At 47.3% G+C, this 18,761-nt stretch overlaps 2 protein-coding genes across 5 annotated transcripts in view; both read right to left on the reverse strand.

Annotated features, from left to right (window-relative positions):
• The window catches only part of TMEM225B (transmembrane protein 225B), a 29,494-nt gene extending 11,010 nt beyond the window's left edge, over positions 1 to 18,484 (reverse strand). Inside the window, exons 1-2 of one of the 4 annotated variants that reach the window (XM_068565918.1) lie at positions 18,355 to 18,484; positions 634 to 765 (exon numbers count right to left, since the gene is read on the reverse strand). The gene's annotated coding sequence lies outside the window, so the exon portion shown is untranslated. Of the gene's footprint in view, positions 1 to 543; positions 766 to 18,354 lie in introns of those variants that run through there. The other 3 variants (XM_068565921.1, XM_068565920.1, XM_068565919.1) reach the window with 3 other exon arrangements.
• LOC137778680 (zinc finger protein 135-like) lies at positions 6,567 to 18,430 on the reverse strand. Its single transcript, XM_068565916.1, has 2 exons — positions 18,355 to 18,430; positions 6,567 to 8,223 (listed from the first exon to the last, which is right to left on the reverse strand). The coding sequence occupies exons 1-2, from the start codon at positions 18,428 to 18,430 to the stop codon at positions 7,280 to 7,282; spliced, it is 1,020 nt and encodes a 339-aa protein (XP_068422017.1). The 3' UTR covers positions 6,567 to 7,279.
• Positions 18,485 to 18,761: the final 277 nt, after the last annotated feature.

An 18,761-nucleotide genomic window follows, 5' to 3' on the forward strand; every position in this document is an offset into this window, starting at 1 on the left:
TGCATCTCAGGCTGGACCGGGAAGAGACCAGGAGGGAACCTTCTGGGCCGCGAGGAGCCTCACTCCCCACTTTTCCCGCCAGTAATTTGAGGCTACTTGGGCTGCAGACTGGCTTAGGTTCCGTCAGAGGTTCCTTCCTGCTGACCACCCTCCACCCTTCCGTGGCCCCAAAGCCCCAGTGACATTTTCCAGACCCAAAGATGGGTCCTGACCTGGCCATCAGCCCCCAGATCCAGCCCAGTAGGTCCCAACAGCCGGCCGGTAATGTTTGGGGTTTGGGGGGCCTCTTCCTCTTCCTCGCCCTCCCCCTCCCAACCCGTGGCTCCACCTCCGCTCGCCACCGCCCCCCCCACTGTTTCCCGTCCCTCCGCCGAGGCACCGTTGGGGTCTCCCGGTCTCCCGCTCTCCCGGGCGGGGCTTCCCTCCAGGCGGCCCGCGGTCCGGCCCTTCCGTTGGCGCCCGAGGCCCGGCGAGGGTCTGCTCCGTCTCCCGGCAGAGCCCACCGAGCCCTCGGGGCCATGCAGGGGAGGGCGGGGGTCTCACCTCTCGGCCCGGCCGCCGCCCGCCGCTGACCTGGCCCTCCGCTGGGGGAACCTGGCCTCCGGGGTGGTTCGCGGTCCCGGCCTCGCTCACCGGTGTGCGGAACAGAGTGGGGGCTGGAGCAACCTGAAGTCCGCGGATCTGAATTCGGATTCCAGCTCTGCCATCACCAGCAGAATGGCCTTGGGTGAGTTACTTCTCCTTCCTGGGTGTCAGTTTTCTCATCTGTGAAACGGGAATGATAATAGTAACTCCTCCCGTGGGATGGCTGGAAGTGCCTGGAAGACACGTCGCTGTGGACTCCGCAGAGAGGCAGCGCTACACAAACAGCAGCCTGGACCGCGAGCCTGGAAGAAGCCCGAGTTTCCTGACTACCCAAGGCCCTGCCAGTTCGCTCCCCTTCCCCAGGACCCTCGCTCACCCCCCTCCCCCACTCCCAGGCCCTCCCTCGCCCTTGCCCTGCGCATGCGTTCTGATCGCCTTCAGCCCCCCCCCCCCCCCGCCTCCGCCCCCGGCCCTCACATTCCTCCGCTCTTCTCTGCCCTCGCGTCTTAAGGCTGACTGCACCTCTCACCACGTGGGCTGGTTTTAAACTTTTAAACTTAGGCTCTTCCAAGAGAGGCACTCTGGCTCCTGGCCCTGGGGGTGGGGTTGGGGGCTGGTTCGAGTGGCAAGAGCGGCCACACTTGGAGCCGGATAAGTCACCAGCCCCCCTTGCTTTGAGTCTACGCCCACCAAGGAAACGCATTTGTAACTCCTAAGATTTTAAAAAGCCAGGACCATGTCTGCCACCTCCTCACACCTCTCCACTAGGGCCAGCACATATTCAAAGACAAAAGGAAGGGATGAGAGCTGATGAACCACTAATTTATTGAATCACCTATCATGTGAGAGGCATAGGAAAGGCCCTTTTACTAGTCAGGATTCTATCTGTCCTAAGGTTCAGACCCCGATTTGTAAGCGCTCAGGCAAGACAGGGGTCTTTATTGGCTTAGCTGGGGCAGGGCAGAGTACAGCTGGGGAGGCCTGGAGCCAGGCCAGGGAGACCCCCTCTGCCCTGATCTCAGAGAGATGGCTTTGATCCCCTCCACCCCATAGGCTATCATCCTCCAGGCGGCAGGGGATACAGTCAACTTCCAGACTCACATCCCCACATTTAGCCACCTGAGGGAAAAAGAATATTTTCTTCACCCTATTCCCACCCCTACTTGGTTGGAAATTTCCCAGGGAAGCATTCTGATTGGCTCAGCTCTGGTCAAAAGCTCATTCCACTCTGGCCAAAGAAGATGACTCAGCTGTGCCCCACAGAGGCCGGGCAGGTAGGATCATCTAAGAAGCCGGCGATTTGGACCACTTATCTGGAGCAGCGTAGAAACTTTCTAAAAGGAAGTGAACACCTTTGTAAATGGTGTTCTCAGAAGAAGGGAGAAGTTATGGCAGACCGTGACATCATCGTCATATGCACTCTATGTCATACTTTTTTACACAGCAAATCCAAATCATGGGCATTATTATGCCCAGGCTGCAGATGAAAAAACTGAGTCTCAGGTTAAGAACATGCCCAAACTATCACGTGGATGGTTGCTAAAGGGTCATGGATGACTACGAAAACCATCAGGCTGTAGAGGAACAGATTCTTCACATGGTGCTGGAGTTTATCATCCTCACAAATTACTAATTGCAAAAGGAAAACATATCTTTACATAGGAGAAATCTAGCAGTCACTACCTTAAACAAGTGAACAGACAGCGCTACTTGGGGTGGAATAATCTGACATCATGTGCCTCTTGAGGTGATAACAGTATGAAGGAGACAACACCTGTGAGGTATTCTTGCCAAAAATAGTGTCATCAGGCCTCTAAACCTCTTTTCAGTTAAGAGAAAATACAGCGGGGCGAGAAGTAAGCTAAATACCACCGGAGGAAAACAAGGAAATCAATTTTGTAGAAAATTATAAAGGATAACTCTTCTTGACTCCTCCAAAAGTCACCGTCTTTAAAAAAAAAAAAAAAGTGGAACTATTCTAGATTAAAAGAAACTAAAGAGATATAAAGCCAAATGTAATGTGACCCTTGATTTTTTTTTCTGATTTGAAATAATCTAACTATAAAACACATTCTTGGGGCAACTAGGGAAACTCTAAATAGAGAGTCCATTTTAGATGGTATTATGGAATTAAATTCTTTTTCTTAGGTATGTTAATAGTGTTGCGATTATGTCGGAGAATGACCTTACTCTTAGGAGACACATGCCATAGTATTTAGGGTGAAGGTTATATCTGAGCTTACTTTCAAATGATTCAGAAAAAAAGCATATAGATAGAAAGCAAATATGGAAAAATGTTAATACTGTCCATCTAAGTGGAGGATATAGGGTGTTCATTATTCTATTCTTTCAAGTTTTCTGTATATAAATCAGACCAAAAAGTCAGAAAAAATAAAAAAGAGACCTTGTCTAAGAACACAGATAGCTGGAAGCTGAACCCGGGTTTATCACTCAGCCACTCAAACACAAGTGCTTTCTCTAATGACAGAGGCCAGGATAGGTGAATATGGTCCCTGCCCTCATCGAGCTTGCAGCCAAGCGCAGAAGACAGGCAACTGAATAAATCATTTTTTTAAAGTGTGCTTGGTGCACAAAAAGCATAGCATGCTACGGCAATTGCAGAGGGCAAACAATTCAGTCCAAAGGAAGACCTGCCAAGAAAGCCCTTCTAGACAGAATCTTACTCCCAAAAAAGGATTGCAATGTGCGAAGACTTTTACCTGCTCTACAGCAAGAAATACTGTACATTATACTCTGCACACATGCTCCCTTGTGCACAAACAGAAGTCTGACTTACCTTTGTGATGGGTGTTTTCTACTCCATTCTAGTTCTGCCTACTTTTTCCTTTTACCCTTTGCTGCTCTTAACTCATTACAATAAATTAATTTTAAGACCCCCTAGTGGCTCTTGACCTACATTTGAAAAATACTGTGTTCAAGGACCCAGTGAATTTCAGAATGACTGGGAGAAGGGGAGGCCACAGAGGGCTGGAGAAGTCAGCGGGCAGAGCTGGGATTTGAAGGGTCTTGATTTCACCCTGAGGTCCATGACGGGCCTCTGGTGGGATTAAAGCAGTCCCATGTGGGTGCCACTGCCAAAATTCATCTTCCTCCTCCTCCTGTCTCCCTGAGAAATGGACTATTTCCTGCCAGATCAATAAACAAAGGATGTCACAGTCGTCAACGATTGCAGCCCTCCAACGTGAGCTGAGGAAACTCAGGGCTGAAAAGAACACCTGCCATCTAGCAGCCATCAGACTGCAGCCTCTCCCTGTGATGAACCCTGAGGAAACTCAGGATGTCAGACTACTGGCCCCAGATAACTGAGGTGCACAGCAAATGAATGATTTCAGTGAGCCAAGACTCTTGCATCCTCCCATACATAGAAAAGCTAAATTCCTTGAGATATCTGGTTTTCTTTAACAATAATCTTTTGATGTCCCAACAACCGGTCCTTTGTTGCCAAACTCCTATATATCCTGGCTCCCCCTCACCTCCTCGGAGCAGTTTCTCAGAGTTATCTGAAACGCTGTTCCCCCGGGGCTGCAGTCCTTATTTTGCCCCAAATAAAACTTAACTCGCAGCTCTCACGTTGTGCTTTTTTTTTTTTTTTAAGTCAAGATCCTTATTGCCCAAAGCCTCCTACCCCTTCAACCAGAGCATAGGAAATGCCTCTCACCCCGGGGGCCCAAGGCTGTGTTCAACGTATGGCTTGGGACTGCCAGGCCAGCCCCTCCCAGGACTGAACGATTTAGAAAGTGTGTATAAGTTTAGGTCATAGTCTCCTCTGGAAGCATTTTCATGTTTTCCCGGGTCTAGGGTAGGGGGAGAGGCAAGGGAACAGGGAACTGTCTGCTGGAAAAGTAGGTAGAGAGCCCATGAGCTGGGGCTGGAGTCTTTAGAGTTCTGACTCCCCCAGGCTCTGTGCTTCCTTGGTCCCGAGCTCCAAAGGGAAAACCCAAAGTTACCCAAACCATAGCTTTACTGCACAGGACAGAACCAGAACCCGGCAATGAGCAGGCCCTGAGGGCGCCCACCCAATAGCTGGCTCCACCCCCAGCACAACAGCCCCGCCCATCGCTCCTTCCACCTGGCCTGGGACACCCTGTCTGTCTCCTCTCACACAGGCCCCGGAGTCTCTCCGTACTCCCAGCCCAGCCCTCTTGCCAGCCCCTCAGTGACTAAGCCACCAGATCCTGTGTGGTCTCTTTGTGTCCTCTTAGCACCTGTGAAGCATTGGTAACCTCTACTGTATAGATTCTCAACCTTGGTTGCACATTAGAATTACTTGGGAGCTTACAAAACCCCAAAGTCCAGGCCATACGCCATACCAAATGTACACCACCTCAGAGACTGAGGCTCCAGTGCTTTGAAAGCTCCCCAGGTGATTCCAGTAGGCAACCCGAGCTGAGAATCTCTGCTCTACTGGGTCCTGCTGCAGCTAGGAGCCATGAGGGGCGGGGGAATGAGGTCACGATAGGTTCGGGTGATCCACCCTCCTGGTTTGCGGAGGACTGAGCGTTTTACTGGATGTGGGACGTTCGATGTTACGGCTGGGAAAGTCCTGGCAAACTGGGATGAGCTGGTCACCCTCGTGTTCACCTGAGCTCTAACGGCTTGATGAACTACTCTGTCCACTAGTAATATTTGTGCCTAAAGAACCAGAGCCCCGCTTGAGTGCTTTTGATACTGCTAGGCAAACTCTTTTCTCCCCTCTCCTGGCCTCCAGGGACACCTCCGCTCTTGAGGCCTGGCACGTGACCCCACACACTTACCTTGTCCTGGGGTGCCCTTCTCTGCCAGTCAGAATCCGACCTGGCCTTCAGACCCCACTCATCAAGCCCTGCCTTATTCCAGAAGCTTCTCAGACCCCACAGAAGGGAAGGGCCCTTTCTGTGGTATAAGGGGGTGGGAGGGACTCAAAGAGGGTCACATGCCAGATGGAGTAAGTGGGCCCACTGACTGAGGGCTCAGACCTGGCCTCACAGAGTCTACTCGGTGTCCAGATGTCAAGGTGATCCTTGTGTAGTGTGATAATCACCTACAGGAACAGGGGAGGAAGGTGGGGGAGTGCAGAGAAGCGTGGAGACAAACAGGAAGACTTTGGCTTCCAGTAAACAGATTCACTCCACAGCCACTGAACACCTGTGTGCATAGCACCAGACCAGGCAGGGAAAGGTATACAAGACAGAGGCAACATTCAATTTCAAGAGTCTACAACATTAAGTATAGTTTTCACCGATATTTTAGATAATCACTAATCCAGACTAACAGGGGGAAAAATAATCTGATTTTTTGTAATCAAAACATAAGCGTTTAGAACAAAGTAGATATTTCTCTCAGATGCCTAGAATAAATCTAAAATATACTGCCTACTAGAGGTACTTTGGGAATCTCCTTTAATGATTAAAATATTCATGATAAATTTGTGCTCAAATTTTTGATTTTTTAAAATTTTACCAATCATGTATCACACTATTCAACTACTTTGCAAACTTTTCCCTCGATAATTACACGGTAGTGAAGCTCTGCCTCAGGTTATGATGGAAGTTTTGTTATAAAGGAGTCTGAACAGTAGCTTTCCTGATAGGAAATCTTGAAGCTTATTATTGAGGTTCTTTTTTAAAAACAGCCAGAAGCTAACCATTTCTCTCTACCTAAACTTGAGATAAATGTGTACTTCTCATAGGATAGTAAGCATGTGTATGACTAGATTCAATCAGAGAAGGAAAACCACGGCCCAGTAAAGGCAAAAAAGAATCCTGGGGAAGGTAGACTAGTTTCATGTCCAGCTCCAGTGAGGTGAGTCAGCAGATCAGTGACATGTGTGAGCTACAAAATTACTGCTGCTTCTGTTCTGCCCTCCAACTCTCCCAAGAATCTCCCTTGTAGACCACACAAACCGAAAAATACAAGAAAGGGAAGTCTGACAAATGCAGTTCAGCCTACCAGAGTTGACACACAACAAAGCCCATGACGTGTTATACTGAGAAATTATTGGGCTTAGAAAATTTGCCCATTTATTAAAAAGCATCTATGAAATATAAAACAAAAAGAGATTCAGTGGTCTGCAGGACACTGAGGAGCGAAAATGCTGGTCCAAGAAGACCCAAGAGCCACTTCCATGTATAGTTACACCCAACAGGACAGATGAGATACAAGGAAAGCTATTGAATTCAAAGGTCACATTGCAGCTTTCCTGATCTATGAGTCTGAATCCAGAATGCCCTGATTCTTTCTTCCCTGGAATGGACCTAACTCATTCCATTTTTGGCAGAAGATTATGGAGATGTGAAAAAAAAACATAGAATCTCCCTCTGATGTAGATTCTCAAAATCAAATAAAAAGTAGTGCTGACTTAAGCTTCCACTTTAGTCATTCCTTCTGTAGTGTCACATGACGCCCCTTTCGTGCCCCTCTCCGACTCATAGCAAGGCTCTCCCCATACCCATCATTCCCCCAAAGGAAACTGGCTAATGCTGAGTAAGACGGGAACTCTGTCTAAAGGTATTCATGCACTGAACACATCCATGAGATCTGTCCACTATGTGGATTTTCAGGCCTTAGTAAGAGCTGAGCTAGGACTGAAGGCCGTCTGCACTCACTACAGCCAAAGGTTTTCTCCCCAGCGTGAGTTCTCTGATGTTCGCTAAGAGCTGAACTCCAACCAAAGGCTTTACCACCTTCACTTCATTCACAGTTTCTCTCGTGAATGGATTCCCAGGTGATCAATAAGGTATGAACTGTACTTGAAGGTTTTCCCACATTCTTTACATTCAGAAGGTTTTACCCCACTGTGAGCCTTCTGGTGCTGAATAAGGTGGGAGTTCCGACTAAAGGCCTTCCCACATTCACTACACTCATAGGGTCTTTCTCCAGTGTGAATTCTATGATGTTTGATAAGCAGTGAACTCCTACTGAAAGATTTCCCACACTCATTACAGTCATAAGGAGTCTCCCCTGTATGGACTCGCTGATGTTCGATGAGGTGTGAGTTACGACTGTAAGCTTTCCCACAGTCGCTGCATTCATATGGTCTCTCTCTGGTGTGAACTCGCTGATGTTCTGTTAGATTTGAGCTCTGACTGAAAGCCTTCCCACATTCGGTACATTCATAGGGCTTCTCCCTAGTGTGGATTCTCTGATGTCGAAGGAGACTTGAGCTCCGACCGAAAGCTTTTCCGCACTCATTACACATGTAAGGCATCTCCCCCGTGTGGATGATCTGATGCTGGATGAGGTGTGAGCTGCGCCGGAAGGCCTTCCCACACTCACCGCATTCACAGGGTTTCTCCTCGGTGTGAATTCTTTGATGCTGAATGAGATTTGAACTATGGCCAAAGGCTTTTCCACATTCATGACACTCATAAGGCCTCTCTTGCGTGTGGATTTTTTCATGCTGAATACGGTATGTATTCCGTCTGAATAGCTTGCCACAAACGTTGCACATTTGAGCTTTCTCTTCCATAAGAATGTGTGTCTGTCGGATAAAGTCTGAGATATGACCAAAGTTCTGTCCATACCCATAGGGTCCTGCATGTTTGTTTCGTTCACATTCATCTCCTTCGTGTGGCTGTGTCCCTACTTCAAGAGTTTTCTGCTTTATAATTAATTGATCCTCAGTCCAGGTCTCACCATCTGACGGAAAATACAAAAAAAGTATATGTAACAATAAAAACTCCCTGTGGGAAACAGGATGATCAAAGTATTCCAGGGTATCTGGTTCAAAAAAGTACGAAAAATGGCCTCACAATAGGAGGAAAAGATGGATAAAAGCTGAGCAGATTTGGAGAAAGTGGTGGGGAAACTAAAGTGAGGATTTATATGTGAAGTCCCTGACCAGACAGATACACTGGAATTAGCAGAATAGGAAAGCAGAGTTTGAGGGAAGTGGGATTATCTCAGAACACAGGAAGGGTGATGCTGGGGGCTCTGTGTGGGGAGGGGCAGGGACTGAGCGGATAAATAAAAGAACCTCAGCAGAGGTTCTGTCCACATGGTACCCTGGTCACATGGGTTGTCACTGTGGTAACAGGAAAGGCTCCCTTCCTGTAATCACACACCAGCACCTTCCTCACTCCTGTTGAGAGCCTCTCTCTACAAACAGATGCTCACATGTTCATTCATGAACATGACATACTCGCACCTTAGATGCACCTTTTAGAAATTGTACAAACTGGGAGGATTTGCGAGAGGAAGGGAGGGGAGAATAGGAGGAAAAGTTGTTTAAAATGTGAAGCACGGGGTAGTGAGAAATACTTCCAAATCTTTCTCAACTCTAAGAGAACATACAAAAACCAATTCTGGGGACTTCCCCGACAGTCCAGTGGTTAAGAGTCTACCTTCCAATGCAGGGGGCGCAGGTTCAATCCCTGGTCAGAGAACTAAGACCCAAGATCCCACATGCCAGGCGGTGCGGCCAAAAATTAAAAAAAAAAAATTCTGCACCCTAGCTGTATCTAAGGGAGACCTTAGAAAAACATCTCGTGTTTACTATAATACATTTCTCCTCTTAAGTTTTACTTTTTAAATATGGCTTACTGAAGTGCAGTGATATTACAGAAAGAAGGCCCTCTGCTTAGGGGGATCTTTCTGGAAGAAGGGGGTGCTGAGGAATATCCAATGTAGTTATCATTTCCATCAGCAGTGAAAGTCTAAAACATATGCAACCCTGATTTTAGTAGGGAATGGTCACTGTCTTTAAGGAATTTAATAAGTATCTGGTCTCACAGAACCATATTTACACGTGTTCTCCACCTCCAGATATGCCCTCATCTTCCGTACATTCAATTTGGATACTGGATTTCTTACAAATTTTTTTGTGATGAGAACTTTTAAGATCTACTCTCTAAGCAACTTTCAAATATACTACATGGTGTTACTAACTATAGCTGTACCTTACATCCCTGGGACTTATTCACCTTACAACTGTAAGTTTTGTACTTTTGGACCCCCTTCATCCAGTTCTCCCACTCCCCACCCCCCGCCTCTGGCAACCACCAGTCTGTTCTCTGTATCTATGAGTTTGGATTTTTCAGATTTCACATACAAGTCAGGTCATACAGTGTTTGTCCTTCTCTGACTTATTTCACTTAGCATAATGTCCTCAAAGTCCATCCGTGCTGTTGCGATGGCAGGAATTCCGTGTTTTTTATGGCTGGATAACATTCCACTGTGTGTACAGATAGCACATGTTCATCCATTCATCCGTCGATGGACATTTAGGTTGTTTCCATGTCTTGACTATTGTAAGTAATGCTGCAGTGAACCTGGGGGTGCAGATATCTTTTCGAGAGAATGATTTCTTTTCCTTTGAATAAATACCCAGAAGTGCTGGATCACATGGTAGTTCCATTTTTAATTTTTTGAGGAACCTCCATACCATTTTCCATAATGGCTGCACCAATTTACATTCCCACCAACAGTGTGCGAGGGTTCCCTTTTCTCCTCATCCTCATCAACACTTTTTATTTCTTATCTTTTCGATGTTAGTTATTCTACCAGGTGTGAATGGATTGCTGGTTTAATGTTTTTACGTCCCCTTGCACGTGTGTTTACCTTACTTGTCAGACAGTCTGCAAGCTCCTGAGGAGCAGGGACTAGGGTTTCTTCTCTACCTCCCTGACCTGGCCCCCATCTGTCTTTCCAGCCTCATTCTGATCTTCTCCCTACACAAAGCCTCTTTACTATCTGTTGAACCACTCTAGTCATAATATGTGAAGGCTGAGATGTTGTAGAGGATGTGCCTTTTATTTGGCCCACTGCCCGAGATTTGACAGCTTGCCCAACGTAGTCGAGAATGTCAATCTCACTGCTCTCAGGCCCTGTTCAATATCACCTTCTCCATGAAGCTGAAGGTGATTCTTTTCCTACAGCTCTTGAAATACTCATCTTTAAGTCATGTAACAGTCAGTACGTTTTTTTGTTTTTTGTTTTTGTTTTTTTTTTTGGTTGCTATATAACTTTTATTTCTGGAAGGTAAAGTAGATACAACAATATACAAAAAAAAAAAAAGAAGAGAAGAAAAAACCCACAATAATATAAATTTTTACACTATTAAGTAAGTATACATTGGAATTTGAATGCAGTGCTCAGGACAGCATCTCACAAACCACCGTGTGGGTAGCTTAGGCATCCATGGGAATCCCTCGGCTGGGCAGGGGTCAGGCAGGCAGGCCCTGGAGGACTGGGTTTTTTAAGGGAGGGGCCAAAACAAGTCTCAGCTCCTCTCAGGGCTTTTGCTATAATCAGGGTTAAAACCAGAAACACATGCGACCTAAAAGCCACGGGGTTTTAGTTTCTGCTCCAGCGAAGCCGGGATCCTCACCCGAGGTCCCTCGAGTTAAGCTAATTATGATCTAGAGAGTGTTGCTGAAGGGAGATTACTCCGTACTACCTATCAACCCCTGTTTGTCTTGAAGGGACGGTCTCGTCCCCTTCCTTCAAAAACTGGCGAATTTGGGTGTAACGCATAGCATTCCCTAGAAACTCTGGTCGAGCGAGACAAGGTGGTTATGGACCACCCAATCTGGCCGTGCCTCTGGGTCTGAGGAGGCCCCATATCAGAGACCACCTCTCATGCTACTAAGTGTTCTGAGATGCACAGAAAATGCGAGTTGTTCTGCCTCACCACGGGGGCCCCCATGTGGAGGAGACGGTCACCAGCGCTGGGGGAAGGCTGGGGTGTACACTCCCTCACGTGAGGGACAGACCTCAAGCTTATCACTAAGCCTCCGCCCCTGGCTTAACCAAGTGAAGAAGTGATTACAGGTGCCGCAGGAAATCACCAAGAAGCTGGGATAAGAACCATATTCCCTGAGCTCAACTAGACCCTTGACTGGGGCCCCACAGTCTGACTCATGTTCGACCTGTAACTCTCTCCCTCTTATTCCAGGAGGTCCTGAGACCAGGATGCCTAAAGCGAACAGGACAAGGGACCTTTAGACATGGGAAGGAGCCACGCCACAAGAGGGGCTCAGGTAAACTGGGGGAGAGGAAGAATCATCCCATCCCTTAGAAGGCACCTACAGAAACCACGCAGGCTCGGAAACAGGGGCAAAGTCCGGGGAGGAAAGGCGAGCAGGTTGAAAGTGCCCCTCTGCCCAGCCTCACCTACTAATAGGCCAGTAGGTGAAAGGGGAAAATAAAAACTTTGTTTATCAGAAAAAGTCTAAAATGTTTAGGGTCTCCTTCAACCTTCCTATATGAAAACCAAAGGCCAAGCCACATCTTCAGATGTCTGTTAAGGGCTGGATCTGAAGCTCATGTCAAGGTTTATATAAATTATCAGCCTGAAGAAAGCTGAATGCCTAAAGCACCAAGGAGGAAATTAACTGAGTTTTCTTAAATACAGAAAAGGCTATGCCGATACAGTGCTTTTTGCCCTTTAAAAAACATGAAGAACCTAGTGGCAGGACGGGAACAGAGACACAGACCCACCAGTCAGCACGTTTTATTGATCACTAACAACATGCCAGGTATAGTTCCAGACTCTGAGATACGTCAGTAAGCAAAACACAAAAATCCTCAAAGACCTTTCATTTTACTAAGGGAGATGGATAGTAAACGATGTCAATTACATACTGTTAAAAGGTCATAAAAGTGTTACAGAGGAAAAAAGCAAGGAACAAGGATTAGAGTGCCAGGGGGCAGTGGGCAAAAGGGTTGCAATTTTAAATATCACAGTTAAAGGAGGACTAAGAAAATGACATTTAAGCCAAGACTTGAAGGAGATAAGGATTATGCGGGGAAGAGCATTACACATAGAAGAAACAGCAAGTGCGAGACCTTGGGCGCTCAAAGAGGCAAGTGTGACTGGAGCAGAATGAGCAGGGGGAGAGGAGAAGGGCTGAGGTCAGAGACACAGAAGGGGGATCAGAGAACACACGACCCTGTGGGCTACAGGTTTGTACGAGGTTTATTTCAGAGTGAGATGGGAAGCCACTGGAGGGTTCTGACCAGAGGAAGACAAGAGCTGACACTTTACCAGGATCACACTGGCTGCCATGTTGGGTAGAGGCTGGAGGGAGGCAACTGCAGAGGCAGGACAACCAACCAGGCTGCTGCGATAATCCAGGGGAGAAATGATGGCGACCTGAACCAAGACGGTGGCAGAGGAGGTAGTAAGAAGCACTTGGGTTCTGGAAAGAAACGTTGACGGTCGCATGGACAGGATTACTGGCTGACGGATATGGATATGAGAGAAACAGAAGTTTCTCTCTGGGTTGTGCAGCTGGAGGGATGGTGTTCCCATCTACTGGGATGGGGGATATTCGTAGACCAGCTACAGCATCTCCAATAATCGAAAAAGACATTTCCACACGACGGCTCTCATACCAGTTTCTTGAGATCAACCTATCCCAAACCTGCACATACACTTCCGGTGTGTGAGTACTTGGTACGATAGCCTTGCAAGTCTCCTGTAGCTTTAACATTTTTCAAAATAAAAGGGGGGGGGGGCGGTAAATAATGACCAGTGACTCTCTTCTCTGTCCCCACATCCACTCAGTAAACAAAAGTACTATTGCTTCTACCTACAACGTAGCAATACTTCTTTTTTTCCCCTGCCTTCCTGTTATCACTGCTAATATCCTAAAGTCAGATCCTAATCACCTCTCACACTAAACAAACTAGAATCTCTTCCTTGATTTGCAATGCTCATCTGCTAGCCTCCTATTAAGCAAAGCTCACATACTTCAATTTCTGCGAAGCAAATCTAAACTCTTTGGCGTGGCATTCATTTTCCACACTTGTGCTCCGCTCTGCCTTTAGTCTCATCCTCTGTCAATCTACTCTATGCTCCGGTTACTCTGAAATGTTTCCTGAACATTTAGCTCCCCACGCGATTCCTTCTCCGCTCGACCTTCTTCCTCCACCTGGATCAGCCTCCCTTCCAACTTCACTGATCAAAATCCTATCCACGGGCTTCCCTGGTGGCGCAGTGGTTGAGAGCCTGCCTGCCAATGCAGGGGACACGGGTTCGAGCCCTGGTCTGGGAGGATCCCACATGCCACGGAGCAACTGGGCCCGTGAGCCACAACTACTGAGCCTGCGCGTCTGGAGCCTGTGCTCCGCAACAAGAGAGGCCGCGATGGTGAGAGGCCCGCGCACCGCGATGAAGAGTGGTCCCCACTTGCCGCAACTAGAGAAAGCCCTCGCACAGAAACGAAGACTCAACACAGTCATAAATAAATAAATAAATAAATAAAAGAACGTGAATTTCTTAAAAAAAAAAAAAAAAAAATCCTATCCGCCCTGCAAGACCCAGATCAAAGGCAGCCTCCCTCCCCAAACTTAACCCTGCTCCAGCCCCCGGCTGGAATTGATCGTTCCTTTGAATCTCTAAAGCATACAGTTCCTGCCCCCTCCTCGTGGCATTTAACCACATTGACTTTGGGCCTCTCCTTAGAAATATGTTTAGTTTTTTGTATGTGTGTATTCCCTTCAATTTACTTTGAAAGTACCTCTAGAATAAGAGGTGTCTTCCATTTCTTTTCCTCCAACCCCAGTACTATGTAAAGAACTCTGCCCACATTAGGGGCTTTAAAATGCTCCTGATTATTTCCTAGCAATCCATCATAAGGAAGTTCTACTCCATCAAGAGAAGAATCTATAAATCACGGAGGGCCCCACGTTGACCATTTATAAAGTCTTCAGGACTGAAACTCAAATAGAATTCAGAGAGGTATATCTCCTCATGGGTTTGAGCCACTTATACAAGAAACATCAAAAACTTGGATCCAAACTCTGATGGACGCAGGACCCTCTGGAATACCTCTGCGGACAGTGGCCAGCCTGAGACAGAGCCAGAGAAGCCCGAGAAGAGAGCAGCCGCCCTCTGGGATATCTCTGCGGACAGTGGCCAGCCTGAGACAGAGCCAGAGAAGCCCGAGAAGAGAGCAGCCGTCCTCTGGGATGACAGGCTCATCAAATGTGTCCCTGCGGACGAAGGTTTAAAAACACATTTCTAGACTGATTTGCTTCTAATTTAAAGGGAGGGGGAAATCTACACAGTTCTTCAAGCAGCTTAACTACAAAGCTGTGTGATCCCAAGTACATTTACTTCTAACAGCAGAAGAAATGAGCAATGCTTCCTGTACTAGGTCAAATAGAGCCCTCACCCCCAAATTTATGTATACCTCAGAATGTGACCTTATTTGGAAATAGGATCCTTGCAGAGGTAATTAGTTAAGATGAGGTCATAACGGATTAGGGTGCACCCTAAATCCAATGACTGGTATCTTTATAAGAGAAAGGAGAGGAAGATTCAGACACAGAAACACATGGGAAAGAAGGCCATGTGACAATGGAGGCAAGATTGCAGTGATACAGCTACAAGCCAAGGAATGCCGAGGATGGCTGGAAGCCACCAGAAGCTACGAGCAGTCAAAGAAGGATTCTTCCCTAGAGCCTTCAGAGCAAGCCTGGCCCTCTTGGATTTCTAGCTTCCAGACCTATGAGAAAATACAGTTGTTTTAAGCCATGCAGTTGCAGTAATTTGTCATAGCAGTCGTAGGAAACTAATATACTTCCTGTTTGATTTAATCACTCAACAAACATATGTACCGCTGACTATGCACAAGATTCTGGTAAAGAGATTATAATGCTGTTTCAAAGCACAATTAGGAATGACAACCCCTCCCTAGGTGAACTGCGGACGGCATCCTCAAAGAATGACGTTGCGCTGCATCTTGAACTATGATCGGGACCAACAAGGTAAAGAGAATTGCAGGCAAAAGCAACAGCATATGTTAAGGCTCAGAAACATAAAAGGGAATACTAAGTTTAAGGAGTAGTGATAAAAAAATTCAATGAGATGTATGCTCCGTGTGGGCAGGCAGTAGGACATAGAGCAGAAAAAATAGAGTAGAGCCAGATAATGAAAAGACAAGAAAACAATAATAAAGTCACTCCGAACAATTTTTTTTGAAAAACATAATGAAGAGACATATACGCCACACTCTGGATTTTAGACTTTATTCTACAGGCAGAGAATAATATGGGCAGCCGAGAGTGGGGGAAATTACCAACAGCACAGGGATGTGTCAATACTCCAAGGAAATACAATGGGCCTAAAATGAGGAGGTGGTGGTGACAGGCAACAGAGTCAGGCCCTTCTGAAGAAAAACTGACAGAATTTGGTGGCCAAATGAATACAGAGGGAAGGAGAATGTAGAGGATGATCCAAGTTTTCTGGCTCGGGAAAAGCACCTACTAAAATTAGCCAAGGGAGTCACTGGAAGGTAGGGAGGTGGGGGATGGCAGAAAAGAATGAGTCCAGAAGTACACTTACAGATGTCTGGTTCAGCACAGAGTGCAACCTGAAGTCTCAGAAGGGGACAGGATCACCCACGAGGGTGAAAGAGAAGAGGGTTGAGAACTGCTTCGGGGAAAATCAATGTTTAAGAAACGGGTGGAGGGAATTCCCTGGCAGTTCAGTGGTTAGGACTCTGTGCTTTCACTGCAGTGGCCCGGGTTCAATCCCTGGTCGGGGAACTGAGATCCCGCAAAGCACATGGTGCAACGAAGAAAGAAGGGAAGGAGGGAGGGAGGGAGGAAGGAAGGAAGGAAGGAGGGAAGGAAGGAAGGAAGGAAGGGAGTAGAGAAACAGGAATGGGAAAGACCCTGAGAAGGCAAGTGGCAGGACCAGGAGAAAATAGTGCTTCCAAAACCAAAGAACAAGAGTTTCAAGGAACAGTGATCACGTCAACAGAAATACTAAAGGGTCAAAAAAAATTAGGGATGGGACTTCCCTGGTGCCGCAGTGGTTAAGAATCCGCCTGCCAATGCAGGGGACACGGGTTCGAACCCTGGTCCAGGAAGATCCCACATGCCACGGAGCAACTAAGCCCGCACGCCACAACTACTGAGCCCATGCACCGCAACTACTGAAGGCCGCGCTCTGAGGCCCATGTGCCGCAACTACTGAGCCCGCGGGCCTTGAGCCCGTGCTCCACAACAAGAGAAGCCACCACAATGAGAAGCCCGCACACTGCAGCAAAGAGTAGCCCCCGCTCTCCGCAACTAGAGAGAAAAGCCCACACGCAGCAATGAAGACCCAACGCAGACCAAAAAAAAAAAAATTAAAAAAGAAAATTTTTTAATTAAAAAAATATATTAAAAAAAAATTAGGGATGAAGAAAAGATATGTCCAGTGGATTCATTAGTTAAGCCCTGGCAACCTGGATATAATCAGTGTCGATGGAGCAGAAGCAGTGCCCTGCGCCCAGTGAATGGCAGTTACAAAATTAACAGCAACTGGTGAGGATTTTTAAGAGGTGTGACAGCAAAGGGAACAAAGGTGATTACACCCAACTTCCCTCCATTACTTAGTCAACCACCAAGTCCTACAGGTTTCCGTACCAACGTCTCTAGCATGTGTTTGTTTCCTTCCTGGCAGCCTCCAGACTGTTTCAGAAACCTGATGGAGGAGGCTGCCCTGCACTGAGGTTTCAAGCATGGGACACTGGGATGTGTGGGGTTTGGGTAGGCAGAGAATGTAGGGGACAGCGACGCAAAAAAAGACACAAAGGCACAATGGTGGATAGTGCAAAGTGTTTTCGGCATTACCTCGTGCAGACACACCAGTCTTGCGGGGTCTGTCTGGGGGAACACTGAGATAAAGACTTTAAAGTTGGGTTGAGACCCCACTGCAGAGGACCCTGAATGCCAGGTTACAGAGAATGAACTGAATGCAGTGGGCACTGTGAACGAACCCAAGTAAATATTTTAGGATGGCAACTGAGGCACTTGGCCTTAGAAACACTAGCAGCAAGGAGCCTGTGATAAGGGCCTATCCCCTCTTACCTAAACTCTGCTTCTTTTCTTACTCTAAATTCTTTCAAGGCCAAATATATGACTTTCTAAGGCCTCCTGGGCCAATACCCAGTTGATAGGTGAACGTCCACATTGTTTATTGTCCTGTAGTCTCTCACAGATAACTATTCCAACTCAACTCTAAGCTGGTGTGTGGTGGGGGGCGGGGGGGCGATGGGGTAAGCTTTCTTTCAACTTAGTCTCAGCACCTTATAATAACAACTCAATAGAATATTTGAGTTAAAAATCAGCCTAAAACAGAATTAGAAGGCTAAATATGTGAAAGAAAAATCCTCCAAACGTTAGCCATCGCAAAATCCATGATGTGGATTATCTAAGCCTTTGTCCCTCAATTAAATAATCCAAATCCACCTTTTTTTAACGGCCAAGCATATACGAGATAATGGTGGGATGGTAGATTGAAATTTAAATGTTGATGTTTACAGTTTAACCTCATTTTCCATCAGCAGGTGGCTGGCCTGTCTACTGTACTCCACAGGCAAGGTACCCTCTCGAAGTTTACACCCTGGGTGGAAAATGTATCTACCCTAATGATGAAAGACAGGTTCAGGGGAGAAGCCCACTCTTTTCCTGGTACTTGGGGTATAGGACACACTTGGCTGGGTTCATTCATTCTTTTATCCACACAACGTTTACTGAGCCTCTCAAAGGACAAGCAAGTTAACACGTGCTGGAATGACAGATCCCCAAGACTTAGTGCTATGGACAGTGCTGCTGCAGGTCTGCAGATCTGTCTGCTCCACACATGAAGAGAAGAAACATTAGTGATAGGCTTTATTTACATGTAATAAAGTTTTAGGTTAAAAAAAAAAAAATCAGTGTCTTGCACCAGGGTAATTCTAAGCGCACGGTTAATCGTGTCCATCTGATCTGAGGCCGCGGTGGGAAGAACAAAGTTTAGACAAAGAAAGCAGCTAGGTCAGCTCTCCTCACCCTTGCTCTTTCGAGGCTCCTGCTCGAGGGACGGACACGGGGACTCCGGGGACGTCTGTTCAGGCAGCTTCTCCATGGGCCGGGTCCAGTCCCCGGTGCTGCACCAAGGCCAGGATCTTCTCTAAAAGGTCTTCAGAACCCGACCCAAGGGACGGGCAGTCACTTCAGGACAGAGAGCGAGAAGAGGACAGATGTAGGGAAAGCTGCAGGTGCCGTAGGTGCCGCTTCCTGAGCGGTTCCCGGCCTGGGGGCTGTCGGGGGAGCCTCGTCTTCCCTGCAGCCGGACTGGGCCCCGCCGCTGGGAGCGCCCGTCCGTCCGGCAGCGCGCCCCACCCCGACCCCACGGGATCCCCCCTGCCCGACATTCTCCCGCCACCCCGGCGCCGAACCGCGACACTCACTCGCTC

The sequence above is a fragment of the Eschrichtius robustus genome, chromosome 16 (assembly GCF_028021215.1).
Source record: "Eschrichtius robustus isolate mEscRob2 chromosome 16, mEscRob2.pri, whole genome shotgun sequence".
Lineage (NCBI taxonomy): Eukaryota > Metazoa > Chordata > Mammalia > Artiodactyla > Eschrichtiidae > Eschrichtius > Eschrichtius robustus.

Coding starts and splice junctions, on each gene's coding strand:
- LOC137778680 (XM_068565916.1), bottom strand. CDS start 18,430: ATGGAGAAGCTGCCTGAACAGACGTCCCCGGAGTCCCCGTGTCCGTCC. Junction 8,224..18,354: donor GGAGCCTCGAAAGAGCAAGG/GTGAGGAGAGCT, acceptor ATTTTCCGTCAG/ATGGTGAGACCTGGACTGAG.